Source organism: Rutilus rutilus, assembly GCF_951802725.1.
Source record: "Rutilus rutilus genome assembly, chromosome: 20".
In the NCBI taxonomy this organism is placed as follows: Eukaryota; Metazoa; Chordata; class Actinopteri; order Cypriniformes; family Leuciscidae; genus Rutilus; species Rutilus rutilus.
The window spans coordinates 5876745-5903895 of record NC_140225.1 but is presented as its reverse complement, the minus strand read 5'-3'; the positions used below and the strand labels follow the sequence as shown (position 1 = coordinate 5903895).

The 27151-nt window shown below is 37.1% G+C and overlaps 2 protein-coding genes across 12 annotated transcripts in view; one reads left to right on the top strand and one right to left on the bottom strand.

Annotated features, from left to right (window-relative positions):
• lrrfip2 (leucine rich repeat (in FLII) interacting protein 2) overlaps positions 1–22447 on the bottom strand; it is a 30118-nt gene extending 7671 nt beyond the window's left edge. For 2 of the 11 annotated variants that reach the window (XM_084391516.1, XM_084391517.1), the window contains exons 1-8: positions 22036–22176; positions 20846–20987; positions 13237–13323; positions 8960–9013; positions 8809–8856; positions 8378–8458; positions 1336–1380; positions 225–359 (exon numbers count right to left, since the gene is read on the bottom strand). In XM_084391516.1, coding sequence (XP_084247642.1) covers positions 225–359; positions 1336–1380; positions 8378–8458; positions 8809–8856; positions 8960–9013; positions 13237–13323; positions 20846–20935 — 540 coding nt within the window. In that variant the 5' untranslated portion in view covers positions 20936–20987; positions 22036–22176. Of the gene's footprint in view, positions 1–224; positions 360–1335; positions 1381–1934; positions 2049–2202; positions 2269–4256; positions 4314–4402; positions 4451–4588; positions 4637–4897; positions 4985–5143; positions 5207–6286; positions 6332–8377; positions 8459–8808; positions 8857–8959; positions 9014–11339; positions 11400–13236; positions 13324–20845; positions 20988–22035; positions 22213–22335 lie in introns of those variants that run through there. The other 9 variants (XM_084391511.1, XM_084391514.1, XM_084391515.1 and 6 more) reach the window with 9 other exon arrangements.
• A 3418-nt stretch (positions 22448–25865) lies between these two features.
• mrpl14 (mitochondrial ribosomal protein L14) lies at positions 25866–27145 on the top strand. The gene is made up of 3 exons (XM_084390864.1): positions 25866–25937; positions 26161–26225; positions 26628–27145. Exons 2-3 carry the CDS (start codon positions 26167–26169, stop codon positions 26992–26994), a joined length of 426 nt encoding a protein of 141 aa, XP_084246990.1. The 5' UTR covers positions 25866–25937; positions 26161–26166; the 3' UTR covers positions 26995–27145.
• Positions 27146–27151: the final 6 nt, after the last annotated feature.

The following is a 27151-nucleotide window of genomic DNA, read 5'->3' as shown; positions in this document are numbered from 1 at the left end:
GATTAACAGAGACACAAATAAAACCAAATAATGCTGGGAAATGAACAAGTGGATTCTCTGAGATCAAATGCATTCAATAGGAAAGTATGATGCTCTATGCTTAGCCAAAATATGTTCAAAGGCACGTATTCATCCTATTTAAAAAGAATCCAAGGGAAATCCCTATTGTTGAATCTGTGAACTAGCTGACTGCAATAACATATGCAGATAAACAACATAATTACCCTTAATTCGCTGAGAGAAGCCTCTGCATCCATAATGACGCTGCCAGCATCTCCGCTACCCCGTCTAGAAGTGCTTCCTCCCAGAGAGGCCAGGGCAGCTGCGGAGAGCGCCGGGGTGGCACATCGAGAGGATGGCTGCAGGACACGAGAGCACCCATCAACAATGAATTAAAAGCTGATTCAACAACCTTAACACCTGTTGGTTACATTTATTTGCAAAAATGAATTTTTGAGAAGATGTAACATCATTTGTTTGCAGATGCAAATTTGTTGGATATTTTATCATCAAATGCAATGACATTCATACACTTTTCAGTGTGACTCGAGTGTGCAAAGAGGTTTTTTGAGTTTTATTGATTGATATTTAGGAGGAATTAATTGTATATTAAGCCTAACCAAAAAGTCTCTTAACAAAACGTTCAAAAGTACGGGGTTAGTATGTTTATTTTTTTAAAGAAGTCTCTTATGCTCACCAAGACTGCATTTATTTGATCAAAAATACAGTATATTGTGGAAAAGTATTACAATTTAAAACAAATGTTTTCTAATTAATTTCTGTGAATTTTTCAGCATCATTCCTCCAGTCTTCAGTGCCACATGATCCTTCAGAAATCATTCTAATATGCAATTTTTCTGCTCATGAAACATTTTCTTATTATTAGGATAATTTTTTTATCATTAAGTTATGAATCATTTATCATTAATACGGATTTATCATTTTTTTTTGGATTCTTTGATTACCTGAACAGCATTTATTTGAAACTTTTGTAACATTATAAATGTATAAATACTATTAATGTAAATGTATCTTTACTGACACTTTCGATTAATTTAATGCATCTTTGCTAATTAAAAGTATTAATTTCTTTAAAAATAAATAAATAATAATCTTACTGACCGCAAACTTTTGAACACTTAGTGCATTTAAATCAGTAATGACAACAACAAAAACATAAATCACTTAAACCCGCTCTAGCTCCCAATATGGAAATATTGACCAAATACAGACGAACTTTACCCTAATGAGAAGAGTAAAATTAACTAGGGTATTAATTATGGCTCAAATGCCAGTCTACAATGGGAAGTGGAAAATGATCTCTCTTCCTCTTACCCGACTGAAGGTGTCTGTAAACTGCTTGTCACATTTCTCATCGAGCTGAAAAAGAAGACGATACCATTACTCACATTGAAACTATTAGAAATACATACTTGGCGTAATCTGAATGGCTATTAATAGGGTTTTGCCTTAGTTAGTGGGATTCCACTTGCTGTAGTTCCAATAACTGATTTAGGCGCATATCATGCATGTCACATAATAATTTAACCAGCGACATCCAGAGTCAGTGCTCTGGCCAGACTTCACCAAAAATGCTATAAAACCAAATGCACACAGTTACAGATACACACGCAACAGTGTTAATGGTTAGAAGTATTTAAACAGGAATGATTTTCGGTGTTATGATCAAGGCAGTCCATAGCTGATTCACTTATTGTTGGAATAATACATGTAAGTGAACAAATTCAACTTCATTTGATACCTTCCTAAAAGCGGTCGTTGAATAAAACAAAGCAGTCGTCCAGTCAAATTTGCTTATTAAGCCATGCAAAGTAAAGAAACTTTAACAAATAACCTATCCCTATAAGTCACCATCCAGTGGTCTTTAGTGAAGTTGTCACACCGGTTAATACTTCATGCACGTCTTGACTCACACTATCCAGGTCTGGGATGCTCAGATCATCAAGATCAGAGACAATGCTGCCCCTGCGATTAGAGCGGCTGAAATAATCAGCAGCCGTCTCGGAGATATCCGAGAAATCAGACAACTACACAGACAGACAAGAACATGAGAAAGATTAAAGGAAAAAAGAAGTAGCGATGGTCAACCTAAAGAAAGAAGTTGTTTTTGATATATTATTGTTTTAATGAAAACAATATGTGGTTGCATTGCATTGGTTAGTGGTTGTTTTTCTGGCTCACCACACTATCCCTTCTCCCACGTCGACTTTGGGACACAGTGCTGACAGAATCGTCATCAGAGGATGACTAAAAGTTTAAATAAGGGTGATTACAGAGAAGAAAAGAACATTGGCACAGGAAATAAAACCAAAAAACCATATGTCATGACTTAAGCAGAACTTGCAACCATTTCAAGGAAAAAGTCAATCTTTTAATAGCACTCCATTCGTATTAGTGACAAGTCATTAAACAATGTCATTGCTGCCTAAAATGTTTGGGACATGAGTAACAAAGACACAAGCTGCATTCCTGTCCCACCTTCAGAGAACAAACTATCAAGACACCGATGCATCCATATTTTCATGCTTCCAGATGATGCTTTGAATGCAACAAAGAACTTATTTGACTACATTTCGGGACATAATATATCCACCGTGACGGTTTTAACCTTTGACCAGGATGTTCTTTGACCAAGCCAACAACAACAACAACGAACAATTCACTCAGTTGTTGTTAAACAATTTAACCACAAGGGACACATTTCTGGATACTTACAAGCACTTTCACTTGAAAACAGCCATTTGTCTTATATTTCCCTCTCTAACATTTAGAATTTGACAGCTTCTCAGCTCCAGCGGCCTCATGGAATAGAGGCACATAAACAAATTTGTAGTCATGAGTCGGAGTGTTGCTATGTGGCTATGGTTGTCAGGGTGTTGCTATGCAGTTGCTGAGGTGACCTGGGTGGTTGCTTGGTAGCCAAAGTAAAAAAGGTCCACCTTTTTGGTTGTCAGAGTGTTGCTCTGCAGTTGCTAAGGTGACCTGGGTGGTTGCTTGGTGGCCAAAGTAAAAAAGGTCCACCTTTTTGGTTATCAGGGTGTTGCTATGCAGTTGCTAAGGTGACCTGGGTGGTTGCTTGGTGGCCAAAGTAAAAAAGGTCCACCTTTTTGGTTGTCAGGGTGTTGCTCTGCAGTTGCTAAGGTGACCTGGGTGGTTGCTTGGTGGCCAAAGTAAAAAAGGTCCACCTTTTTGGTTGTCAGGGTGTTGCTATGCAGTTGGTAAGGTGACCTGGGGGGTTGCTTGGTGGCCAAAGTAAAAAAGGTCCACCTTTTTGGTTGTCAGGGTGTTGCTATGCAGTTGGTAAGGTGACCTGGGTGGTTGCTTGGTGGCCAAAGTAAAAAAGGTCCACCTTTTTGGTTGTCAGGGTGTTGCTATGCAGTTGGTAAGGTGAACTGGGTGGTTGCTTGGTGGCCAAAGTAAAAAAGGTCCACCAAGTCTGCCGTCCGTTCAAAAGTTTTGAGTCTGTAAGATTTCTTGTTGTTGAAAGAAATTACTACTTTTTAGCAAGAACGCATTAAACTGATCAAAAGTGACAGTAAAGACATTTATAATGTTACAAAATATTTCTATTTCAAACAAATGCTGTTCTGAACTTTCTATTTATATAAGAATCCTGGAAAAAATTATCATGGTTTCCACAAAAATATTAAGCAGCACAAACTGTTTTCAACACTGATAATAATAAGAAATGTGTCTTGAACAGCGAAATCAGAATATTAGAATGATTTCCTAAGGAACACTGAAGAATGAAATGATATAGCTTTCCCATTACAGGAATTAGTTACAGAAAAAGAAAACAATAGTTATTTTAAGCAGTAACAATATTTCACAATTGTACTGTTTTTACTGTATTTTGATCAAATAAATGCTGCCTTGGTGAGCAGAAGAGACTGCTTTCAAAAGCATGAAAAAATAATAAATCTTACCAACCACAAACTACTGAACAGTAAGTAGTGTATAGCTCAGTCCGTGGAGGTCTGTGAAGGTTTATAAACCTTAAGTTCAATAACTTAACACACCTTTCCTTAACATGCCAGGTATCATTCATGTTCGTAGCACATAAAAATGCAGGATGAGTTACACACACAAAGTTCAATACCTGGAGTTAGACTAGAAAGAACATCTACTTTCAAAAGGAGTATAATACAGTAAAACACACACTGGCGTTTCAGAATCAACAAATGCATGATCAGCTGCTGTGCGACATGCTGCAGCTCAAGACACGTGACGCTCACCACAGGGCTACTACGGGTAGAGCTGGCACCAGAAGAATACCAGCTGCATTCAGAGGGCTGCAGGGGAAAAACACTGACCACTGAGCTAACGCCGCTCCAGGGATATATCACATGATTGTTATTTTATATACTATGGCATCACTTACAGCTCTTGAACCATATGAACTATACAGACCATCGTCACATATGGAGGCCTGTCAAAACAGATCTCACAATTTTTAAACGAACAGATGACAAAGAGGCTTATAAAAACATCACAGTTGCTTGCATGTGATCAGTGGGGTTGTATCACATCCGATCACATGTGCAGATGTGCTGAAAATCAGACTGACCACACTACAGCTGCGCGTCAGACCTGCAGAACTGCTGCTGGACGGAGCCTGTGAAGGTCAAACAATCGACAGCTGTCAGATATCTCTCCTAAACCCTAAACCACTGAATCAAACAGATGATGCCGGACTAGCTTATAATACTGAAGGAACAACCAATACTGGAATAAAGACATTGACTAGACAAGAGAAATGAACTAGATTGTATCATATCGTAATTTGCAAGTAGGAACTTTCCAGGAGGACTCAAAATGTTTCCTATAAAAGATTTGCAGTGTGAGTAATGAACATGCAGAAAGGAAGTGGACAAACCCGTGGCGTATAGGTAGAGGCGGTAGAGGGAGGAGGTTTGGAGTTCTTTAAGCTGCTGTAGTTTCTTTGGTCATGATACAATCCAGTCTAAGGAAATGGTGTAAAGCAATGAAGAATGAACACAGATATCTGACATGGTAGTCATTATTCTCAAATATATCGTGCTCTTAACCAGGAAGAACATGTTAAAGATGATGCATGAAGAATGAAGCAGCACTTGAGTTCAGGATGTTGAACAGCACTAACCAGAAGGTCCTTTTTGGAGCTACTGCCAACATATTTTTTGTGAAGATCATTATATACAGAGCTCTGGAAGGAAAGAGCACAAATGTGTAGAATTCTTATTAACAGGATTCATTTTAGATGCAACAGAACCTAGTAGGGATGCACAATTTGGGGGGGAAAGACTAACTTTTCTGATAAAAATTATGATTGTGATTTAAAAATGTGATTAAAAAAAAAAGCTCTAGGTTTGCGGTGCTTGTTTGCAAGGCTGTGCAATTTGGCCAAACAAAATGGTTATAAAAAAAGATTATTTAACAAAAAAAAAAAATTTACATAAGAAATATATATATTTTTCACTGCAAAAAAAAAAAAAAAAAAAGAGCATTCAAGAAAAATAATATAATAATAATTTTATTCTACAGTAAAAATAAATAAAAATTCTTCTGTGTTTTCACTATTTCTCATGTTTGAGACTTTGTATTGGTTGCACTTCTTGTGTTATTGCCTCTTTAAGATTGTTGAAACGCATTTGTAAGTGTCTTTGGATAAAACCATCTGTTAAAATGTAATTAATATTCATGGCTGTCTAATTTTAATATTTTTTTTACACATTAATCCATAAAGCTTTAATTTTGGCAGAAAATCTAAATTTAATTTTAAGCTCTAAAAGCTTCTCTTTTGTTGACAACAGTTGTTTTATAAGCGATTCTCATTACAAGTTTAGGAAGTGGTTGGCACACTGCGTTCCTAAATGTACGTTAAAAGTGACCCAAACTCAGAGCAGGTGCAGAGATGAGTTTGTGTGGACTGTGGAGGAGTATTTACTGCAAACAGAGCCGCTCTGAGACACTGAAAACACAGATCATATATTTATATAAACATATATTTATTTAATTAAATCACAGCCTTTGCCATTTGATAATTGCACTAAGTCACTAAATCTAAACCTAATCACGATTTTAGTTTTTGATTAATCATGCAACCCTAAAATATCTAGTCATAGATATACAGTTATGATCTCATAGGAGAATGCTGGAATGAACGAAGATCCCAGATCTTGCCGTCTCCCCTTATATTAGTCAAACAGGGGAACTATAAAACACTTAAATGTTGAACAACTGACACTCAATGGAGAAAAGACAATAAACTGGCATAGATACATACAGTGGAAAGGGAGCTCTTCAAAGTGGAACTACTGGAGACACCAGACTGCAGAGAAAACAGCAGTCAATACAATCACAATCTATGCTGGATATACATATAACAGGAATTAATCCATGCCGCAGACGTGCCATGTGCGCTAATAAGGGAGCGTTATGTCAGACCTTTTTGTGTTAGTGCCACAACAACACAATGAGTCAGTGGTGGTATACTTCATTTATAGAAAACCACTCAACTGTGCTAGTCATCAACAGCACAAAATCTGCCCGTAATGTCCACACATATCAGTCTTGCAGTAACCTGCATGCAAATCAAATGAGGCTCTCATTACATTATTCTTTAGCTGCCTTTCACCTCCTTTTCCATGTATGAATATCAAGATTTGCTTATTTCTAGATTTTCCATGATCATGGAAACCCTGTATATCTTTATTAATAATCAGCTTTAGAATTAGGGCTGACTAAACGTTAGTTGATGAAAAGAGGCTTGGTCCACTAAATTTTAATTAGTTGGTTAGTCAGAAGAAGAAGAAAATAATTGGCAAAGTCCACGCAGTGACATTGACCTCTTGAGTTTTCATACCATGTTAAGGCTGCTTGTCCATCTGCCTGATTATGTTTGCACTGATATTTCTCTTTTAAGCATTTCAATTTACTGTAAATGTATTTATTTGTTTCTTTATAATTTATATTTATGTCCTACTTTTTTTTTTTTAAGATAAGGCTGTTATTTATATTATAGGTCATTTATTTTGTTCATGTTCTGATCTCAGAAAAGGTTAAGCAATGTTTGCGGTGTCGCTGCAACTGGAGTGCTTGATTTATATTTTAAATGCTCATTATGGTTTAGTATTTTTTAACCCCCAACTAATGGCCTAAATGAGCAACTAACAGCCAACTAGGGAAATCTTTAGTTGGTGGCAGCACTTCTTCATCATCATCATCATCAATCAAAACGGGTTTGCAGTCGGTCACAAGTTTTCTCCATTCTGTTCGATTACTAGCAGCTCTTCGCATCTCGTCAGCAGTTGGTGGCATATCGTTGTTGATTAGTTTGCCGATGTATGTGTGATATAATGTGCGTGGCTTTCCTCGGCTTCGTTTGCCATGTCGTTCTTCGGGCGCATATAACACATATTTGTTAATTTGGTCGTTTGGGTCTCTTCTAAGTGAGTGGCCGACAAAGCGTAGCTGTCTTTGTTGGATTTGAAGGATAAGCTGGTTCTTTTCGACTGCTTCGTATACAGCTTGGTTTCTTATTCGATCCATTTTCTTGATGCCGAGCATGAGTCTGTAGCAACTGGTGGCGAAGCTGTTGAGTGAGTTTTGCATTTTCTGGTTAATGATCCAACTTTCGCAGCCGTACAGGAGGATGGAGATGCACGCTGCTTCAAAGAGGTTTAGTTTGAGTTTGATTGGAAGAGTTTTTGATAGAAATACATCCTTCATTTTCCAGAATGCTCCCCACGCTTGTCCTTTTCGCGCTCTGATGTCTGCTTCGCTCGACGCGATGTAAGAGCCAAGATACTTGAAGTCTTTTGTCCACTCGATTTTTTGTCCGATGAATTGATGTAAGCTGATCGGCATCTCTGGCCCGGCAAGCTCTTGGTTGCTAAATGCTTCCGTCTTTTTAATGTTGACCTCAAGTCCTACTCGTTTTGCCCACTTTGCTGTTGTTTGAAGTTGAGCTTGTGATTTTTCTAGATTTTGCTGCTTGTTGTTGTCGCCGCCCTCGAGCAGCACAATGTCGTCGGCAAAATCGAGGTCGAACAGTGAAGTGGCCGGATTTCTCGATGATCTAGATAGATTCGTCGTGAAGCCATGTGAGCCCGTTGATGTTGCATGCTCTTGTTCTGCTTTCTTTAGGACGAAGTCAGCACTTTTTAGAGTTATTTAATTTCAATAAAAGCCAAATTATTTGTTACAGTGACAATCTTGGCCACAAAAAGCTTGTCTATCTAAGAGCGCAAACAAAGTTAGTATGCAGTAGTCTAATTTAGAGTCATGACGCATCACACACACACACACACACAAGAGAAAACCATGTTGCCAAAATACACACAATGCCTGGAGCGAAGCACACACAGTGACGTACCAACAAGTCTCTTCTCCTGGAAGAACTAACCCGACTGGAGTGATGAGAACTGCTCAAGTCTCGTAAAGATGACGAATTTGACTTTGAAAGTAGAGAGAAATCCAATAGGCAAACATTAATTTGCAATTTCCATGGCATGATTGTAACATGTTGTCTCTAAATGAGCTTTTAAAACTACTCTCCAATTGTTTGTGATTACGGGATCAATTTAAAAAAATGCTGAATACATGGGCAGATTTCTATTTGTATGGCAGGTGCCAATATTTCAATTGAAACAATTATTATTATTAGTGTTCAAATGTCTCCAATATGACCTATTTCACACTGGCTTCTGGGTACATATTACTCTACACAGGTCATGAAAATGAGCAATTATCTTCATAAGAAGAATTTGTTCTAAATGTACTTTCATGAAGTTCAGAATCACACACCCTATAACTTCCCACACTCCGAACCGACGCGGTGTCATCATTTAATCCCTGTTGATGAGAGATTGGAAGAACAAAGGAATAAGACCAAAAAAAGGAACACAATTAAAAGAGAAAGAGCAGGAGACAGACAGCAACATCAGGAGATACAGACCCGTCGGCTGTGGCTACTGGAATGATGACCATGACGGGCCTTTTCTGCATCAGCCTGATATGAAGAGAGTGAAGGAGATAGCATTTAAACAAAAGAACGCTGCACGTTTTAGGCTGTTAGTGTTAGCCTTCGCCGGCAGTCCTCAACAAACTCTAAACACACTTAACATGCTGATGTTAGGGTCTGTAAGGCCTGTTCAAATTTCAGGGCAAGCATAAAAGCTTACTAGCAGCAATATGACAATAGGGGCAATGTAGCTAAAAAAAAGCCCTCAATTTTTACCCCTTTGACAAAATAGATATTTATGCATTTGCTTTTACTAATGCAGTTAAATAGTAAACATCCATCTCAAAATAAATGAATGTATATTTTCCATGATGTTATTTACTGAATAAATAAGATTAATTTATTTTGATAAAAAGTAATATTTTTTAAATAAAAAAATATTGTTCATTGATATTATGCACCAATATAAAAATTAGGGCTGCACGATTTGGGGAAAATGTCATATTGCGATAATTGCGGTCAAGATTGCGATTGCGATATTCGATATAATAAACAGATGGTTTCATGAGTCAACTTGCTTGGTTCTCAAGGAAAATAAATGCACACACAGATTAGTGATAATCTGCCTAAAGAAAAAAGTTCTCTAGTCAAGAGCAGTGAGTTTTTTTCTCTGTTCCCTTTGTTCTTTGATTAACTTTAACGACAGATATAATTAGTGGCTACTGTGTACTGTCCCTTTAAGACCAGCCGCTGCTGACAGAGACGCGGATCTCACACGCGCCTTATTCTCTCACGAGTCACAACTCTTCACGTTCATCATAAGACTACTCTTATGTTATGAAGATACTCGACAAAAAGACATTTTGGCATAATTGTGTTAGTTATTGTATGTTCAAGCTCGAAAGAACTGTATTCTGGCATGCTGTTTTGTGCGCACCCACGATATTAGCGCAAGTCTTTCTGTGTGTCACAGTCAGGACATTCACAGGCAGTGCGTTCTTTTTTGTCTTATCGCGCATGAATGGTTTAAAAGCATTTGCATGAATAAGAGCGGGATCATGTAACACTAGCCAAAGGATGCCAAAAATTAACAGATGCTGCGTTAATTGCGTTAAAGGGATAGTTCACTTTGAAATTAATTTTTGATATGTTTTAGCTTACCTCAAGGGCATCCAAGATGTAGGTGTCTTTGTTTCCGCAGTAGTTTCAATTTTGATATTTTTAGGTCAAACCGTTCTTGTCTGTCAGTCATATAATGCAGGTCTATGGTCACTGGCTCAAAACACAAGCACAGAGTCCAAATGATCTGACGGCGCGGGCGGGTATAGATATATACATAGATGTCGCCTTGGCTACTGCAGTTCATTGGAACGAAACCGTAGCCAAGTGACATCTAGTGTATATATCTATACCCGCCCGCGCCGTCAGATCATTTGGACGTGTGCTGTTTTCAAGAGATAACAACGATATAAATACTGTTCGTTTTCTCACATAAACCGCTCGTTTCGTGTCTTAGGCCATCAATGTGTACTTATGATGGGGAATTGTTTCATTTGGACGTGGGGAATTGTTTTAATTTGGACTCTGTGCTTGTGTTTTGAGCCAGTGACCATCGACCTGCATTATATGACTGACAGACAAGAACGGTTTGACCTAAAAATATCAAAATTGAAACTACTGCGGAAACAAAGACACCTACATCTTGGATGCCCTTGAGGTAAGCTAAAACATATCAAAAATTAATTTCAAAGTGAACTATCCCTTTAACAGCGCTAATTTGTTTATTTAACATAAAATCGCAGCATTTTGCGTCATATAATCGCGTACGCTTGACATCGCGATTGCGATATGATTAATCGTGCAGCACTAATAAAAATCATTATAAAATAAACAATTTAATAGATGACAGTGCAGGGTTTTGAAAACCTTCATTAAAGATCATAGCTGCTAATCATTTCCAAATAAAATGTAAAAATGTATTAAAATCACTATGATATTCACAAATGACAAATGCATCAGGAATGTATCACCCAGACCATAAAGTAAATGTAGCCTCTAGGTAATAGTTATTATACAGACAAACTAGAACACTGAGATCCATTTTTACTGTAATACACTCGCATGCACGCACACTAAAAAAAAAAGTGAATCCAATGCTATCCTAAAAGAATACTATTTTTAGACAACAACAGGACCACAAAGGGCTCTTTTATAAATTCAAAAGAGCACAAGTACTATTAACAAAACATGCATGTAAGCCATATTCAATCAACTGAGTGTCTGAGAATACAGATAGCACACTCCCATCTGATGTTCTTTATTAGTTAAAGGAAAAAGTACATGCATGTTCAAACTGGCCTAATCTTTCTCATACCATCCATTGGTGGATTTGCCCCCATTTCCTGCTAGAGGAGGAGTGCTGATGGTAAGACAGCTGTGAGAGAGAGAGACAGCCACGAGACAAACACAAAGACTTCTATTGCACTTCAATATGACAGTGGATTGTTTGGTACTTGTGAATTTCTGACAGTGAGAAACATTTCACAAACAAAGACTCTGACGAATAAACCCATTAAGATAAAATCAGACATACTGAAAGTATGCACTTTGTAAACATATTCTTCCAACCAGGTCTGTGAGTGTAGGAACTAACACAAGTACTGAAAACACTGACAGATACAGCTGACATCTATAACTGAATCATTCGCATGTGTCTGCAACCATTAAAAACACACTGTATTGTTAAAGGCCTGTTTCCACTTATGAGCTTAGTTAGTCAGCAAGCTAAATCTGTTTTTTTGAATCTGGAACTATTTGTAAACAGAGTCATACTTATTCTTCTGAACAAAAATGCTTAAAAAAACACAAGCAAATTACTCAAAAAGCTGTTTAGAAGATCTCTAAAAACTATCTTTCAGCTTTGGCTTCATTGCATCGAAAGAGAGGTGACAGTCTGTAGAAGATCAGGCATATTCTGAACAAAATACAGAGACTGTTCCAAAACCTAGTGAACTGCCTTGCCGTTTATTGTTTACATAGTCAGCATCCGAACTGAAACGGAACCTCATAAGAGATCGATTTGGAAAAAAGCTAAATAGTCAGCAAGCCCACCCATCATACTAATAGTGCTCATCCTACAAGAGACTCGGTTCAATATTTCAAGAGTTTTGCAGTATCATTTTTCTAAGGTAATGGCCCGTCGCAATGCATTATGGGTTTTCCTTCTCCATGAAGGATATATGCAAAGGTACATCAATTAGCTGCACATTGAAAGTGTGCTTATGATGCCTTACAATGCTGCCTATACATGCAGTTCACTAGGTTTTAGAACAGAGGATCAGTGAAGGACAGATCTGCAGGTCAACAGACCTAAATTAAATAAGTATAGTAAACACATAGGCATGGCTCTGGATTTGGGCAAAGGCACAGGAAAGAGTTATAAAGCCCTTGAGAAACTGTGCATTACAGGGGCTTTCGCAACAGGCAGTTCTAGGAACTTAGTTCTAGGAATTAGCCACCAGGGTGGTTCCCCGAGAACGAGTGGTTCCCTGGTTTTTTCCTGGTTACATTCGCACCGGCAGTAGGAACTGTGAAGTGACGTAAGCTGCGCTTGTTGTTGTGACTTCTTTTGACGGCGATGAGAACGCCAGAGCCTGAGCTCACAGTGCTCGCATTCTCTGTGTTCATTAGTTTACGATCTGTTTAACAGTCCTGTCTAATACGTTATTAGATCTAACTGTTATACAAAGTAAGTAGACAGTATATGATAAGGTATTAGCGTATGCCGTGTGGTTGATATCCAATGTTGCTAGCTGAGCAGAAATACATAATTATGTTTTGCTTGGTCCCCTCAAAGTCACGTTGGATTTTCTCCTCAGCGTAAAGGCTAAGAGGCCCATCTATCACTGTTTTGCATGTTCGTAGAGTTAGTTTCTGGAGTAAATATATAGGCTATAATATGTGTTTACACAGGGTGCTGGTTTTTCACGTTAGTTCGGCCAATCAGCATACACTAACGTCACTGGTAGTTCCTATAGTCCTGGTTTAGCCCTACTCTGAAGTAGGAGCTAAATTAGTTCCTCCAAAAGGAGTTCCAAGAACTAAAATCGTTCCTAGTTCCTGTGGTGCGAAAACGCCAAAATCCGAGAACTTCCGTCAATAGTTCTAGGAACTATTAAAAGGTTCCTCCGGTGCGAAAGCCCTTTATGTCATTCTTTAGGCAGCAAGTTCAAGTGCTTTTTGTCACCATACATGTTCTCTGTAAAACTCACCTCTTTCTGCTGTCGCTCCAGTTCTCTCATTCGGATGTCCCGGGCCTCTGCGCGAGCAGCTCTCTTCGCAGCAAGTCTAGCCTCCGCCTGCACAAAAGAGAAAACAGAATTCATCTAAACAGCTGTAACACTAAACAGTCTGAACAGGAAGCACTCTGTCTTGACACTTAATGGTACACAAGACCTGAAATTCTCATCTCACTCTCATCAGTGCTGGATGAACCGGTCTTATTATTCTCTGCACTCACTAAAAATGCAAAATGAGCCAAGAATTATTACTGTGCTATGTGTACATTTCAAAAACAACGTTAAGATGCTACAGTGTAGTTAAAGATACATATTCCCAACCAAGTTTAGATATAAATATATGCATCTTCATTGCATTTTCAACTGTTGGTGGCATTTAAGGCTGATGGTTCAAAAGTCAGCAATCATAACAAGAACAGCCATCAGAGCTGTGGATAGAGCACATGCTGATGATATATATATGAGCAGCTGGCTCACGGGACCTATATTCAAACCAGAGTCATGTCTCGATCCTTCTGGCTATCTTTCTCCCTCAACTTTCCTGTCTCTCTATAGTCCTATAAATAAATGCTGCAAAACACCCATAAGAAAAATAAAAAAAAGAGGGGGAACAGTCATATTTTCCATGCAACCACAGTTGGGGAAGCAACTGCTTCATAATACATTGGTAGACATGATATAAGAAGAGAGAAACCATGGCTGGGTGGGTATATTATACTTCACTGGACTGTTTAGTAAAACATTTAATAGCTTGAAAGAAGGCAGTGTTTCCCCTAGGATTTTTTTCAGGGGTGGGGGGTAGACCCCCGAAACTACTAGCGGGTTTGTTACGGATACGTGGTGTTGTCATAGCCTTCAGAAGCTGAGTAATAAAGCTCTCTGCCAGACCTTTTTTACACCATAACATTAAAAAGCATGTCTAATTAATTCAAATCATGAAACATATTCAATCATGAAACTTATACGACATTTAAAAAAAAAATTCTATGAAATGTTTTTATTTCCACACAAATTCGGTGTTGTTTATTCTGGTAATCAAATGGAGATATAAAACATTAATTTAATTTTTAAACTTTGTTAAACAACGTGCTGCACAATGTGCTTTACTGGTAAAATTAAAACATGGAAGAAATGTTTTGATTATTCCTTAAAAAATAAAGTTTTGATGTTAATTTATTTGTATTAGTGTTTGTATTATTACTTATTATTATTATTATTATTATTATAATTATCACCCCTCCATTACTAAACACTGGAAGGCATCTAAGAGTCCTGACACACATCACTCAAATGTGTGTCCTGGGAAACCACACCTGTCTCTGTGACAGCACTAGGTTCTGCAAAAAAAGCAGCCCTCTCTTTTCAGCTTTTCTTAAGTGTTCGCGTTTGCTGCTGACATGTCTTTGGAGGGTGAGGTTTGGTAAGTGAGGGGGTGTGGCTGAAGCAATGGGGGTTGTCTATAATTCACGTCTATACGTGTACGGCTGAACTCAATTACACCATCTTTAACTAGGTGAAAAAACAACAAACATGATTCAGCAACAGTGTCTAATTTAAGATCAACACATACACTCACTCCAGGTAAACACATGCTGGGTGATTTCTGACTATCACATTCCTCATGTGACACACACACATGCAATATGACCTGCTTACATTTCCCAATACCCTACACAATAATTAATTACATCACATTCCAATGCAATTATGCCTTGACAGAATAGGACAGTGACTTTGCAAAGTATGCAGCCTGACAGCAAACATTTAAACAAAGCTTACGGCAAATCTTTAAACATATGGTGAGGTTAGAGAGGGTGGGCTCGGTGTGTGTGTGTGTGTGTGATTCTTCTGCTCAGCACCTGTTGAGCTGTCTGACAGCTCACCAGAGAGGCTCAGCTGAGCCCAGTGTCTCCAGCTCTATCTATAGACCAGCAGAACCTCCGTCATGAGACTGCAACAGGAAATCTGAGCGAGGAGAGACACTTACTTCACAACCTCCAACATAGCCGTTCATTTATCAGAGACAGTCTAACTGTATTCTGCAGAACAAGTGAACTCTATAGTGGGACTGACCAATGAGAAGCCACAGACACACTACACAATAAGCTTATCAGTCGGATATGGAAATGTTTGTTATCGAACTGTAGAACTGTGTTATCGAAGGTCACAATAAAATGCAAAGCGTCTATATTTGAACTGGTTCGTTATTAAAATGTCTTGACGTTTAACATGCATCTACATTTTTAGGATTCTACAGTCCACGGCAGAGTTTTCTTGCACCCCTCGAATGTGACGAACTGTTCCTTTAAAATAACGGCAAGAAAACATGTCGTTATATCGGGTTGTCTTTGTGGACTGCAGGCAAAACAAAGCACAACCGCTGTAGTCCGATTCACAAACAAATGACTCATAAGTCAAATCTTTTAATGAATCATTCAAAACAACTCTCGAGTCGCCAGTTTGAATAAGTCTAACAAATCCTTCAGAGAATAAACTCACTGAATCCTTTAAGAACACAACAGAATCAAACATCTGACTCAAGTACTGAACTGTTATGATCATTTCAGTGATGTCTGAAATTTTGTGTACTTTTGTGAGGCAGTTTATGTGCAATAATGACATTATATAGCCTAACGCTGAACAGTTCCCTGAAGTGAAAATAAAGCAGTCAGTCAAGTTAACATTATTTAGTAAATGGATTTTCACTGTAATCAAAAAGTATATAATAAACATGATAAATGTAACAACTTAAAAGAGAAAAAATAATAGCTTTTGTAGCAAGGGCGCTGCCATCTTGCATTACTACAACCTGTGAAGTCACGGGGTTGGTTGTCTTGCCTGAGTTCAACAGATACAACGGTAGAGAGACAAGACAGACAGTGAAAGATAAAGACAGAGACAGTGAAAGATGGAAACTGAAAAGCCACAGGGCATCAGAAGACAAAAGGCAGGCCACTATTGCATTTGCTCCTGGATGTAAAAGTTAGTTTAAGATGTAAGTAGTTAGTTAGCTACACATTTTTTTCCTTGCATGTTAAATTATTTTTTGTCATTGTATAAGGTAGGTATGCACTTTGAATATTACACCTGGCATAAAACTATTACAGTATGTTGACCTATTTCAACCTCACATTAAACCTTAGACAGCAGTGCAAGCCAGGAAATAGCTAAAGAAATATCACACCTTGCCCTAGATACTCCAAGTTTAGGGGACTAGCTCAATCTGTTGATTTGTGGCTAATGGACCATGCAAATCACTGGCATTTCAAAGTGACGAGACTGGGCAGAAACATAAGTGACCTCCACAGGGGGTCACACGACTCAAATTTACCCGAAGTCACCTGGACTATGCACGGGCAAGTCAAACGGCATGCTTTCAGTTAACAGAGACTTCTGTTAACCATTAGGGAGTTTCCTCTGCAGTAGGCGCGAAATGGGTGGATCAAGAGGCAGGTTCAATGAAACAAGCAAGGGGTTTGTGTGTGCTGTAGGTAGACCGTGATTCATAATCTTTGGACTGCATGGGTGGAGTGACTCCTGGACTTTTAGATATAGTAGATCTAGCAGAGTATTTCCTAATGTAATAGGTCAGCATGCATTCAGCTTCCCTCAACTGCAAAAACGTGTGACTGACTCAATGGGTTGAAAAGTATGTGAATTCCAGCAATGCACAGAAGAAGATAACAGATCTCTCTCACGGCAATGCTTACATATTTAGATATTCAACAAACATCTTCAATGTGGCTGCAGTTTCACTTCTGTATTACAGTTCATACCCTTCTTCGGTTTCCTCTTTTAAAACATCCTTATATGGTCCACATTCAGGTTGGGAGATATTCCTGCTTTTTTACAGTGAGAGTATCAAAAGTAAGACAGAACTTGATATTGTTTATCGGGAACTGAGAGAATCATTTGCAAACCGCTGCTACCTCAAGTGAGTGACAGGTTGCTGGAAAGGAGGCTTTATTGCTCAGCCCTCATGCTGCTGCACACATTTAATCACAGAAGAGATGTCGCTGTAATGGGAAGGGGAAGTTAACAAGATTACAAGGGGAAATGAGTATTAAAAATATAATTATGAGCACAGAAAAATTATTTATAATAAACTGCAATATTCCATAAAAAAATATATAATTGTAGGAATTCGAAAAAAAAATCGAGTTTACTAATTCTGCAACAGCGGAATAATTGATTGGTGAAGTCGACTAGTTTATCAAGATTTGTTCTTTTTTTGTTTTATTATTTTAAGTGCCAGTACTTTAATCAGCATGCTGTGCTTTAGCTAATGCTGTATCACAGCAACAAGAAATGCATACAGCGGGGGAAATAAGTATTGAACATGTCCTCGCAAGATTTCTGATAGAGGAGTGAAAAGAATTATCAGAAGAGTTGTCCAAGAGCCAAGTTGTATGGTGTTTTTAGGGTAATGTGCACTGCCATTATGGCATCCAAACAGTTCAATTTTGCTCTCATGTGACCACACTATATTCTCCCAGTATTTCACTGGCTTTTCCAAATGTTGTGCAGCAAACTTTAAATGAGCTTCAACTTTTCAGTAATGGAGTCTTGCGTGGTGAGCGTGCATACAGGCCATGGCGGTGGAGTGCATTACTTTCTGTTTTCTTTGAGACAACAGTACCTGCTATCTGCAGGTCTTTTTGAAGCTCTCCACAAGTGGTCCTTGGCTCTTGGACAACTCTTCTGATTATTCTTTTCACTCCTCTATCAGAAATCTTGCGAGGAGCACTGGTCGAGGCAAATTTATGGTGAAATGATTGTCTTTCCACTTCCGTATTATGGCCCCAAAAGTGCTCACAGGACCATTCAGAAGCTTAGAATGGCGCCTATAACCAATGCCATCATTATGTTTTGCAACAATTAGGTTGCGAAAGGTCTTGAGACAGCTCTTTGCTTTTACCCATCATGAGATGTGTCTTGTGTGACACCTTGGCAATGAGACCTTTTTGTAGGCCATCATTTGGGACTGAACCAGCTGTTATTAATTTCCACTGACAGGGGGCTGGATTGCTTTTTAATTACTGTAAGTTTTCAGCAGTTGTCTTGGCTTTCCATGCCTTTTTGCGCCTCCCTTTCTTCATGTGTTCAATACTTTTTCCCTGTGTCATTTCACATTATTACACATAACTTAATTTCTGAACTTATTTTTGTTTGTTTCTTTGTATGTATGGCTTACTTGGGTTGTTACCAACATCTGGTGAAAATTTCATGTCAATAGCACCTTTGGAAATATATTTACTGAGAAAAATGATGACGTGTTCAATACTTATTTCCCCCGCTGTATGTTACTAATAATGAATATTGTAAACAAACAATGAAAAAGGATGCTAGACGAGACATCAAACTCTCTCACTCATGATTTTATATCTGGCTTAGCATCAAGATCATCCCATTGGGTCACATTAGGGCTCTGCAATTATACATTTTGGGTCATACAAGTTCATTTCAGGTCGAAGTGTCCCAGAGCACAGCAGTCAAAGTTTTTTTTTTTACTTGTGAGAGTGACGGGCTCACACATGTGTGCTGCAGAAAAATCTGAGACAAGTCCACACTGGCTGCTCCCTGCTCAAGCTGTGAGTCAAACTTCATCAGCTGCAGCTCCAACTGGCAGAACCTGAACGTCCACATATTAACACATCTCAGCAGAGCTATTAGGGACTGACCAACAAGATAATGCAGATCCAAACAATGCAGACTACAGTGTAGAGCTCACATTGCAGACGTTTACCGTAACCCCTATAAAGATTACGGCATCATATTTGATACGTGAGTTTCTAAGGCCTCTAATTTACCAAAAACTTTTAGTACACAATCTACAACATGCCTTCTTTTGCCCTCTGAATTACAATTCATATTTTTTTTAGCAAGTAAAAGGCCTTTTAGCATAATTGTAAAAACATCCACCTTCAGTCTGTTATCTGAAATCTGTTTTAATAAATTAAACGTAAGAATTATTTTAATATTCTAAGTAATATTTCAAGATGAACATTTTAGACTGAAGCAGCTTGATTATCCAAACATATATTTTTTTAAATAAAAAGCACTATATAAATAAAGGTGACTTGAAAAATCATGTTCAAATGTAAGTACTGTATCAAATATGATAAAATAGGATTTTAATTGTTCATTTCTCAATCATCACTGTATATGTGCCACTCTTTTTGGCCATATAAATAATAAATCTGTACCAAATTGCATATTTTCGCTCAGCCTTACTTTCATACTATATGGGCCATAAAAGCCTGATGTATCACATATGATACAAAACAAAATGCATATGCAAATTTTTTTTTTTAAATAAAAGATTTTTCTGACTATCTTACCATATGTCAGGCTTTACAGGGTTAATATTTTCATCTTGGACAGTCGCTTAAATTCAGTTAGGCTCCCCATTTGAGATGTCATAACACGCCCTCTCTCTAAAACGCCACCCTTCGAAGACATGCCAGCAAATCCAACGTCAGCAAACCCGAAAAGGCACGATGATTGACAAGCTGGAGAACGTTTCTGATTACAAGGTGTAGTCCGCTACCCTGTGTACCTTTTCACCGTTTACGGAGCCTAGAGCTGTCACAGAGGCAGGTACACATATTCCTGTCATGTAAAGACATTTTGTGAGTGGCGTTTCAAAGAAGCAAAACCTTAGTACTCTCAAATATCTTTAATGGGACATCCGACTTAAGTATTTATACAATGACAGAAAAACACTGCTCTGTTTTGAAGGATTAGTTCACACATTACTTAGGCTAATTCACTCCTGTTGTTCCAAATCTGAGTGATTTCTTCCACAGTGGAAAACATAAGGAGAGAGTCTATAGAATGGCAGTCAAACCCCAAAAAGGTTTGACATCACTGACAGCAAACGCCACCGGTTCTCTTGTGTCACGTGGAATTGAAAATGAGATTTGAAAGCTACAGAGGACTGTATGATAGATTATAAAGTCACCATGAAATAAAAACTGACAATTCTTGTTTTAATGGAATATTGCAGTATTTATTATAAATTATTAATCTTCTGTGCACATCTTTTTTTTGTTTTTTCGATGTGCCCTCGCTAACTATTATTTAATTTAAAATGTTTAAACCTTTAATTTAATTTAATTTCAAATAATTTCCCCTCCTTCTTGCAGCGACATCTCTTCTCTTCTCTGATGACATGTTGAAGTCAATAGCAAACAACGATTCAATCAATTCCCGATGGACAAGATAAAGTCATGCCCTACCATTTTTTTTCTCATTGCAGAAGCCATTTCGCTTGTATATACGTCACAATAGAGACTATAAAAAGACTAATCACAACTGTCGTTTCATGCCGACTTTAAGCAAATAACGCCTGAATTTCAATCTGTTTCTCTTTTTATTTGCTTAATCCAAAATCACTGTATGCTTTTATTGAAAACACATACAAGTAAGTCACATGAGATTGCAACAATATCAGGGTGAGCAAACGACAACAGGAGTTTCATTTCTGGGTGAACGCTTCCTTTATTGTGGTCACAGGAAACCACCACCCACAAGATGACAACAGTGAGATAAAAATGGGTCACAGGTGAACACCTCTTACCTCTCTGGCGATGCTGCTCAGAGCCTCATCCTCCGCTGAGAAACGGTCTTTAATCGGGGCCCGTTTTCGTCCTGATCCTGGTGTCCCCATGTCAGCAGCAACTCCACAGCTGAATAAAGATCAACTTGCTTCCCGGAATATTCTGCAGATGAAGACAATGATCGGCAGCTGTCATCATTTAAGAAAACACTGAATGAGATGTTTACGGTCTCATCTCGGAAAGGCTTTGTGTACAACATAACCTTAATGACCAAATTGTCGAGAAAATGAAGCAATCTAACTGCACGCAGTAAAGAAAATTGCACTGGCAGTCCTTTTCACTATGCCGGTCTATTCCACTAAATTCAGCAAACCATCTTAGTGTGTTATTTCGTAAAACATTTCAAATGTATGTTAGATAAGCCTGGCCTCTCACACTATCTCACACACCCACAAATAGAGGCTTTAGTCATGTGTGTCTGGACTCAGAGCTGATTAACACCAGACACACAACACACACCTCATAATATAATGTAACAAAGCAGAGAAATATCACAGCCACGGGAAGACTAATGTGTTTGATTCCATAAAAGCAGCTTCATCAGTTCTTATTTGCTCTTTTGTTAGCCAATTAGTTCATACAATGACAGTCATTTAATAAGCACTTTATTATAGTGACAAATAATACCCGAATATTAAGTAGTTTAACCAAAGAATTGCGCGTACGATATATCATGCTTGTCTGTATCATGTCTAACGTTAAGTTATATAAACCAAACCCATGATGAATGTGTCAGGATATTTTTATAACAGTTCAATAAAAATACATTTATAAATAAAAATCTATATTTGTATTGATATTTCTGCTGGGGTGCTAAATATAAACCAACACTCATTCAGATGCGTGACAGACTTAACTTAAACCACTTTATTTTCCCGAAAACAAATAAATAACATATGCGCTTCAACGTTAAACACATGTAGTATTCCCCACACAAAGCTAAATGTATGTACATATTTAAAATGATAAATATGATAAGTAAAATTCAATATTTTTATGACTCTAGTTAGCGGCTAGCCTGCTAGCTTGTCCTCAAAGGCATAAAGTGTGTAAATGTCACTCAAGTCTCGAGCCGGTCATTCGCACATTACATTTTAGTGACCTGTCTGGACTTTCATGACAGTTGGTTCCGTAAGTGCCGGTTTCTTACCGTTTCTCTCCGTCACTGTACCGCTCGAGACTAGGGTCGGTTCTTCTGACTGACTGTGGGACCCGGGCGCGTTCCCGCTGACCAGGGTGAGCGAGTGCGCACGTGCGCGTGGCTGTTTGAGTGAGCGTGCGCGTGCCTGCGTGACAGCCACAAACTGACACTGTCCGTCACCTCAAACTTTCCCAAGAAAACGGCCCAAGTTAAGTCACAAAAGGCTTAAAAGCAGCCAACCACCGCTAGTATGAGTTTAATTTCAAAAAAGAAAAAGACAGTAAATGGCGAGAAAAACCGATACACTACCTTAATGGTCGTTCCTGAGAGTCTGAAGTGTTTTTTTTCCAGCTTCGCGCTGAAAGTCCCGGATGTTGGAAAAGAGGCGTGGCATTCGAACACGCCTAACTAACTCTAGTCCCCTAAACAGAAAACTATTCAGTTTTAACAGAATCTTGTGTCATGTCCTTGTGTAATATTGTTTATCCCCCCACTAGCCCTTACCAAATGTTTTTTTTTTTTTTTTGTCAAAAACTTTTTAGGCTATACATGGTTATATTGTCCATATACTTCTTACTCGTTAATAATAATAAAGCTCTAGGTCCTACCCTAAATCTAACCAATTTCATAGAGAAATCTTAATTATAATTTCTAATTTCTTAATGTATTTATAACTCCACAGAATGCATTGTTCTGTGTTACATTTCCAGTCCAATAGTGACCTCTAGCTGTTAATTACAGAATATTGTCAGAAATTGATAACAGTGGATATAAATGAATGAATAAATAAAGCAAGCTTAAAAGAATAAAAATAAAGGTAAAAACACAGCAAATAATAAATAAAGATACAAAATAATACAAAATAAATTCAGGACTATATATTAAAAAAAACAAGTGCTGGGTATTTTAAAATACTCATAATCAGACTACAGTTACTTTTTTATTACATGCTTATATATTATTCACACAATGGTAGTAAACCATTTCACGTTTTAAATTTTCCTTTCTAAAAAAGCATATTGCTTATATACATTCAGAAAATCTTCTCATTTTGTGAAATTGCACACACAACCTGCCACTATTCATGTGGCTATAATTACACGGAAAATTGAGAGGCCACAAAGCATTTGACCACTGGATTTTAAAGGAGTGTTTTCACAGCATTGCAACACTGCATGTTGAATTACTCTCAAACCCCCTGCAGTTCCTTTATGAACCCCAGTCTGGGAAACCCTGGCGTAATGTTTAATGCAAAATAAGTCATGTGCAATAATTGTTTATGGTTCATTAACTAGCATGAAAACCATTTGTTTAAACCATTTCCAGTAAAGATCTATAAAGCTTATTTGGATTTCTTTATTTTATCTTTAAAATACAATATACCGAAAAAGGAATGTTTCTTTCGTTTCTTTTCTTTTTGCTGAGTTTATATATAGGCCCATATGGTTTGGGGCTCCATAGCAAGCCGTTTTCACATTTAACCCTTAAAACCTACTTGTATCTATTTTCATGCATGGTACTTATTTTTTAGATACTAGTATCTATTCCATTAAGTACTAGTACTTGTTCATTAGCTACTAGTGCTTATTCTTTAGGTACCTTTTTAAAAATACTAATTATTCATTAGATACTAGTTCTTATTTATTAGATACTAGTACTTATTCCAATAGTGTCTAGTATTTAATTATACCGAACTTGTTAAGAAAAAATAGAACCAGTGCTTATTTTTTAGTTAGCCTACTAGTAACATTTTAGATCAAAGATATCCTTACCTTAATAGATACTAGTACTATTTAAATAATCAGTATGCAAATAATATGTTGATTATTAATGAACCAACAACATGTCAAAGAGAGATGACACAGGAAACGGACTGAATTGCACAAGGCCGTTTTTATAATAACAATATAATAATAGCCTACCTTTTTAATGGGATAGAGTAAAACATTTTTTATTATTGGCAGCTAAGTCTTTAGCCTACTGTACATTCAAAACAATAAATGTCATATTAAACATAAATCTTTCCTTGCGTTCATGCTAACCAATTAGCTAGATAAACCAACAAAGCCAGTTACCATACTATGGCCTACAATAAATAAGTAGCATCAAATGAATACTTACTAGTAATATTTAAAAAGATACTAGTCAATATTGGAATAATTACTAGTCATAAATTATTAGATGATATCGAAACAGAATAGCTATCTATTAATTTGCAGATATCTTCAACCTCATAAGGAACTAGTAAGAAAATATTAAGAGATCTTCTTTTACCAGATCATTACATAAACATGAGTATACTCTCAACCATCCAATCAGAGTTCATATGGTAATGCAGGCTAAACTAAGGCTATAGAAGATTGATTTTTCATAAGTAACTGGCTTTGTTGGTTTATCTATAGCTAATTGGTTAGCATGAACGCAAGGAAAGATTTATGTTTAATATGACATTTATTGTTTTGAATGTACAGTAGACTATAATAAAGACTTAGCTGCCAATAATACAATTCAAACAACAGTTAAGTAGATCCAAAAACTGGTTCATACCCACCAGCCAAACAATCACAATACCCAGAGATTGGGATTTTTGGTTAACATTCATAATTCCTTACAATCAACAATTTGGAATATTAATCTGTGTCTGAGAATGAGAGTCATGTCAAAATAAGAGTATATATGCACTATATTACATATGTCTATTCATTGTATATATATTTTTTACTCTAATACCATTAAAAAGGTAGGCTATTATTATATTGTTATTATAAAAACGGCCTTGTGCAATTCAGTCCGTTTCCTGTGTCATCTCTCTTTGACATGTTGTTGGTTCATTAATAATCAACATATTATTTGCATACTGATTATTTAAATAGTACTAGTATCTATTGAGGTAAGGATATCTTTGATCTAAAATGTAACTAACTAAAAAATAAGCACTGGTTCTATTTTTTCTTAACAAGTTTGGTATAATTAAATACTAGACACTATTGGAATAAGTACTAGTATCTAATAAATAAGAACTAGTATCTAATGAATAAGTAGTATCTTTAAAAAGGTACTAGTACCTAAAGAATAAGCACTAGTATCTAAAGAATAGGCACTAGTACCTAAAAAAATAAGCACTAGTAGCTAATGAACAAGTACTAGAACTTAATGGGATAGATACTAGTATCTAAAAAATAAGTACTATGCATGAAAATAGATACAAGTAGGTTTTAAGGATTAAATGTGAAAACGGCTTGCCATAGAACTGAATAGTTGATATCTGAATGACAGATCCACATAGAAGTCAATGGCAAAAATTTTAAATGTGTTACTAGTAACAAAAGAATAGTTACTAGTCACTATCGAAATAAGTACTAGTATCTAATGAATAAGAACTAGTATCTATTTAATAGGTACCACTACCAGTATCTAATGAATAAGTACTAGTATCTAATAATAAGGACTAACTAATGAATATAAGAACTAGTATCTAATAAATAAGTACTAGAACCAATTTAATGGGCACTATAATCTAATTAATACTAGTGTCTATGTAATAGGTACTAGAATCTAATGAATGAGTACCAGTCTCTAAAAAAATAAGTATCTAATGAATAACTACTATCTTTTAAAAAGGTAGTCTACTAGTTTCTAAATAGGCACTAGCCTACCTAAAGAATAAGCACTAGTAGCCTACTAAAAAAATAAGTGGGCCTACTAGTAGCATGAAAATAGATACTACTAGGTTTTAAGGATTAAATGTTAATACGGCTTGCCATATTGGGATACTGTCGGTTTCTAATGCGGTGCCTCCTCCAACATTGCAGGGGACGCTAATGAGCTCAGTTCGCTGATAAGATCAGACGTCGCTTTCCTATGACGCAAAGCCGATGTGTGTGTGACATTGGTGTGAATGATCTGAGCAGGTAATAACGTTATTTATTCACACTATTAAATATCACTTTACAAGTAGCCTACATTTTGACTAATGTTTAAATAGATGTTTGAGTTAATTTTCTTCCGTTGCATTCTTTCACCGATAACTGAAGCAAAATAACACGAGGTGTCAAACGCCAGATTCTATTTATTAATACTCGTTAAGTTATATTATTGTTATTATTACAGATTTTGGATTGTTTTTATTGTCAGGTTAGGATGGCCCTGTCGTTGTCCGGGGTGATTTTGCCCAAATTGATGCAGCAGAGGACTTTCAGGTAAACAATTTCCTCATTTTTGAGGTTGTACTTTAGTTTCGCAGGGTTCCCACAATCATGGTGGAAATATTAGGGAATTGTAATATTGCAATTATTATTTACATTATCATTTGTAATCATTAATGGCAGCAAAAGTTATAGAAATTCATTGGTCAGGGCACCCTGGGTTTGTTATCTTTGGTTGGGGATTTATTAATATCACACATAATGGAAATTCAGATGTTTTGTCCTCAATATATGATTAGTGTTTCAGTTTCTCAAAAGTATATGCTACTTTTTAATGATGTTTTGTTTTAATCATTCAAATAAACCTGTTTTTGTTTTAATTTGTAGCCTTGTCATTTAGCTTTGAAATAATGATCTCACATGTTCTCAACAAATATATGATCAATCTCACCGCAGTGTCTCAGCAACTGTGGCCGCTATTCAGAAGTTAACACGCGTGAGGGTGGTCGACAACAGCGCTCTTGGAAATGCCCATCACCACCGTCCACCAAAAGTCATTCACGTTTACACCAAGAATGGAGTTGGTAAAGTGGGAGACAGAGTCTTACTGGCCATCAAAGGACAGAAGAAAAAAGCTCTCATAGTGGGTCATAAGATGCCTGGAGCGCGAATGACCCCACGCTTCGATTCAAATAATGTTGTTTTGATTGAAGAGAATGGAAACCCCACAGGAACGAGAATAAAAACTCCTTTACCAACACACCTGCGCAAAATGGAAGGGGAATATTCTAAACTGTTAGCCATTGCTCAGCGATTTGTTTAGATCAGCGTTTCTGTATTCTGGGAGGACAAATCCCAAAATATGCAATTACTTATCTTTGTAAATAAATATACAAAAAGATGTTCTTTCCATTCAGGAAATTTGCTTTCATGGTTACTCATGGAAAAATTTGTAATAAAATATGTGGATATAACTTCTG

Bases quoted from the DNA above. Each gene is read 5' to 3' on its own strand.
- mrpl14 (XM_084390864.1), top strand. From the start codon at position 26,167: ATGGCCCTGTCGTTGTCCGGGGTGATTTTGCCCAAATTGATGCAGCAG. The intron at 26,226-26,627 runs GTAAACAATTTC...ATCTCACCGCAG, and splicing joins ATGCAGCAGAGGACTTTCAG to TGTCTCAGCAACTGTGGCCG.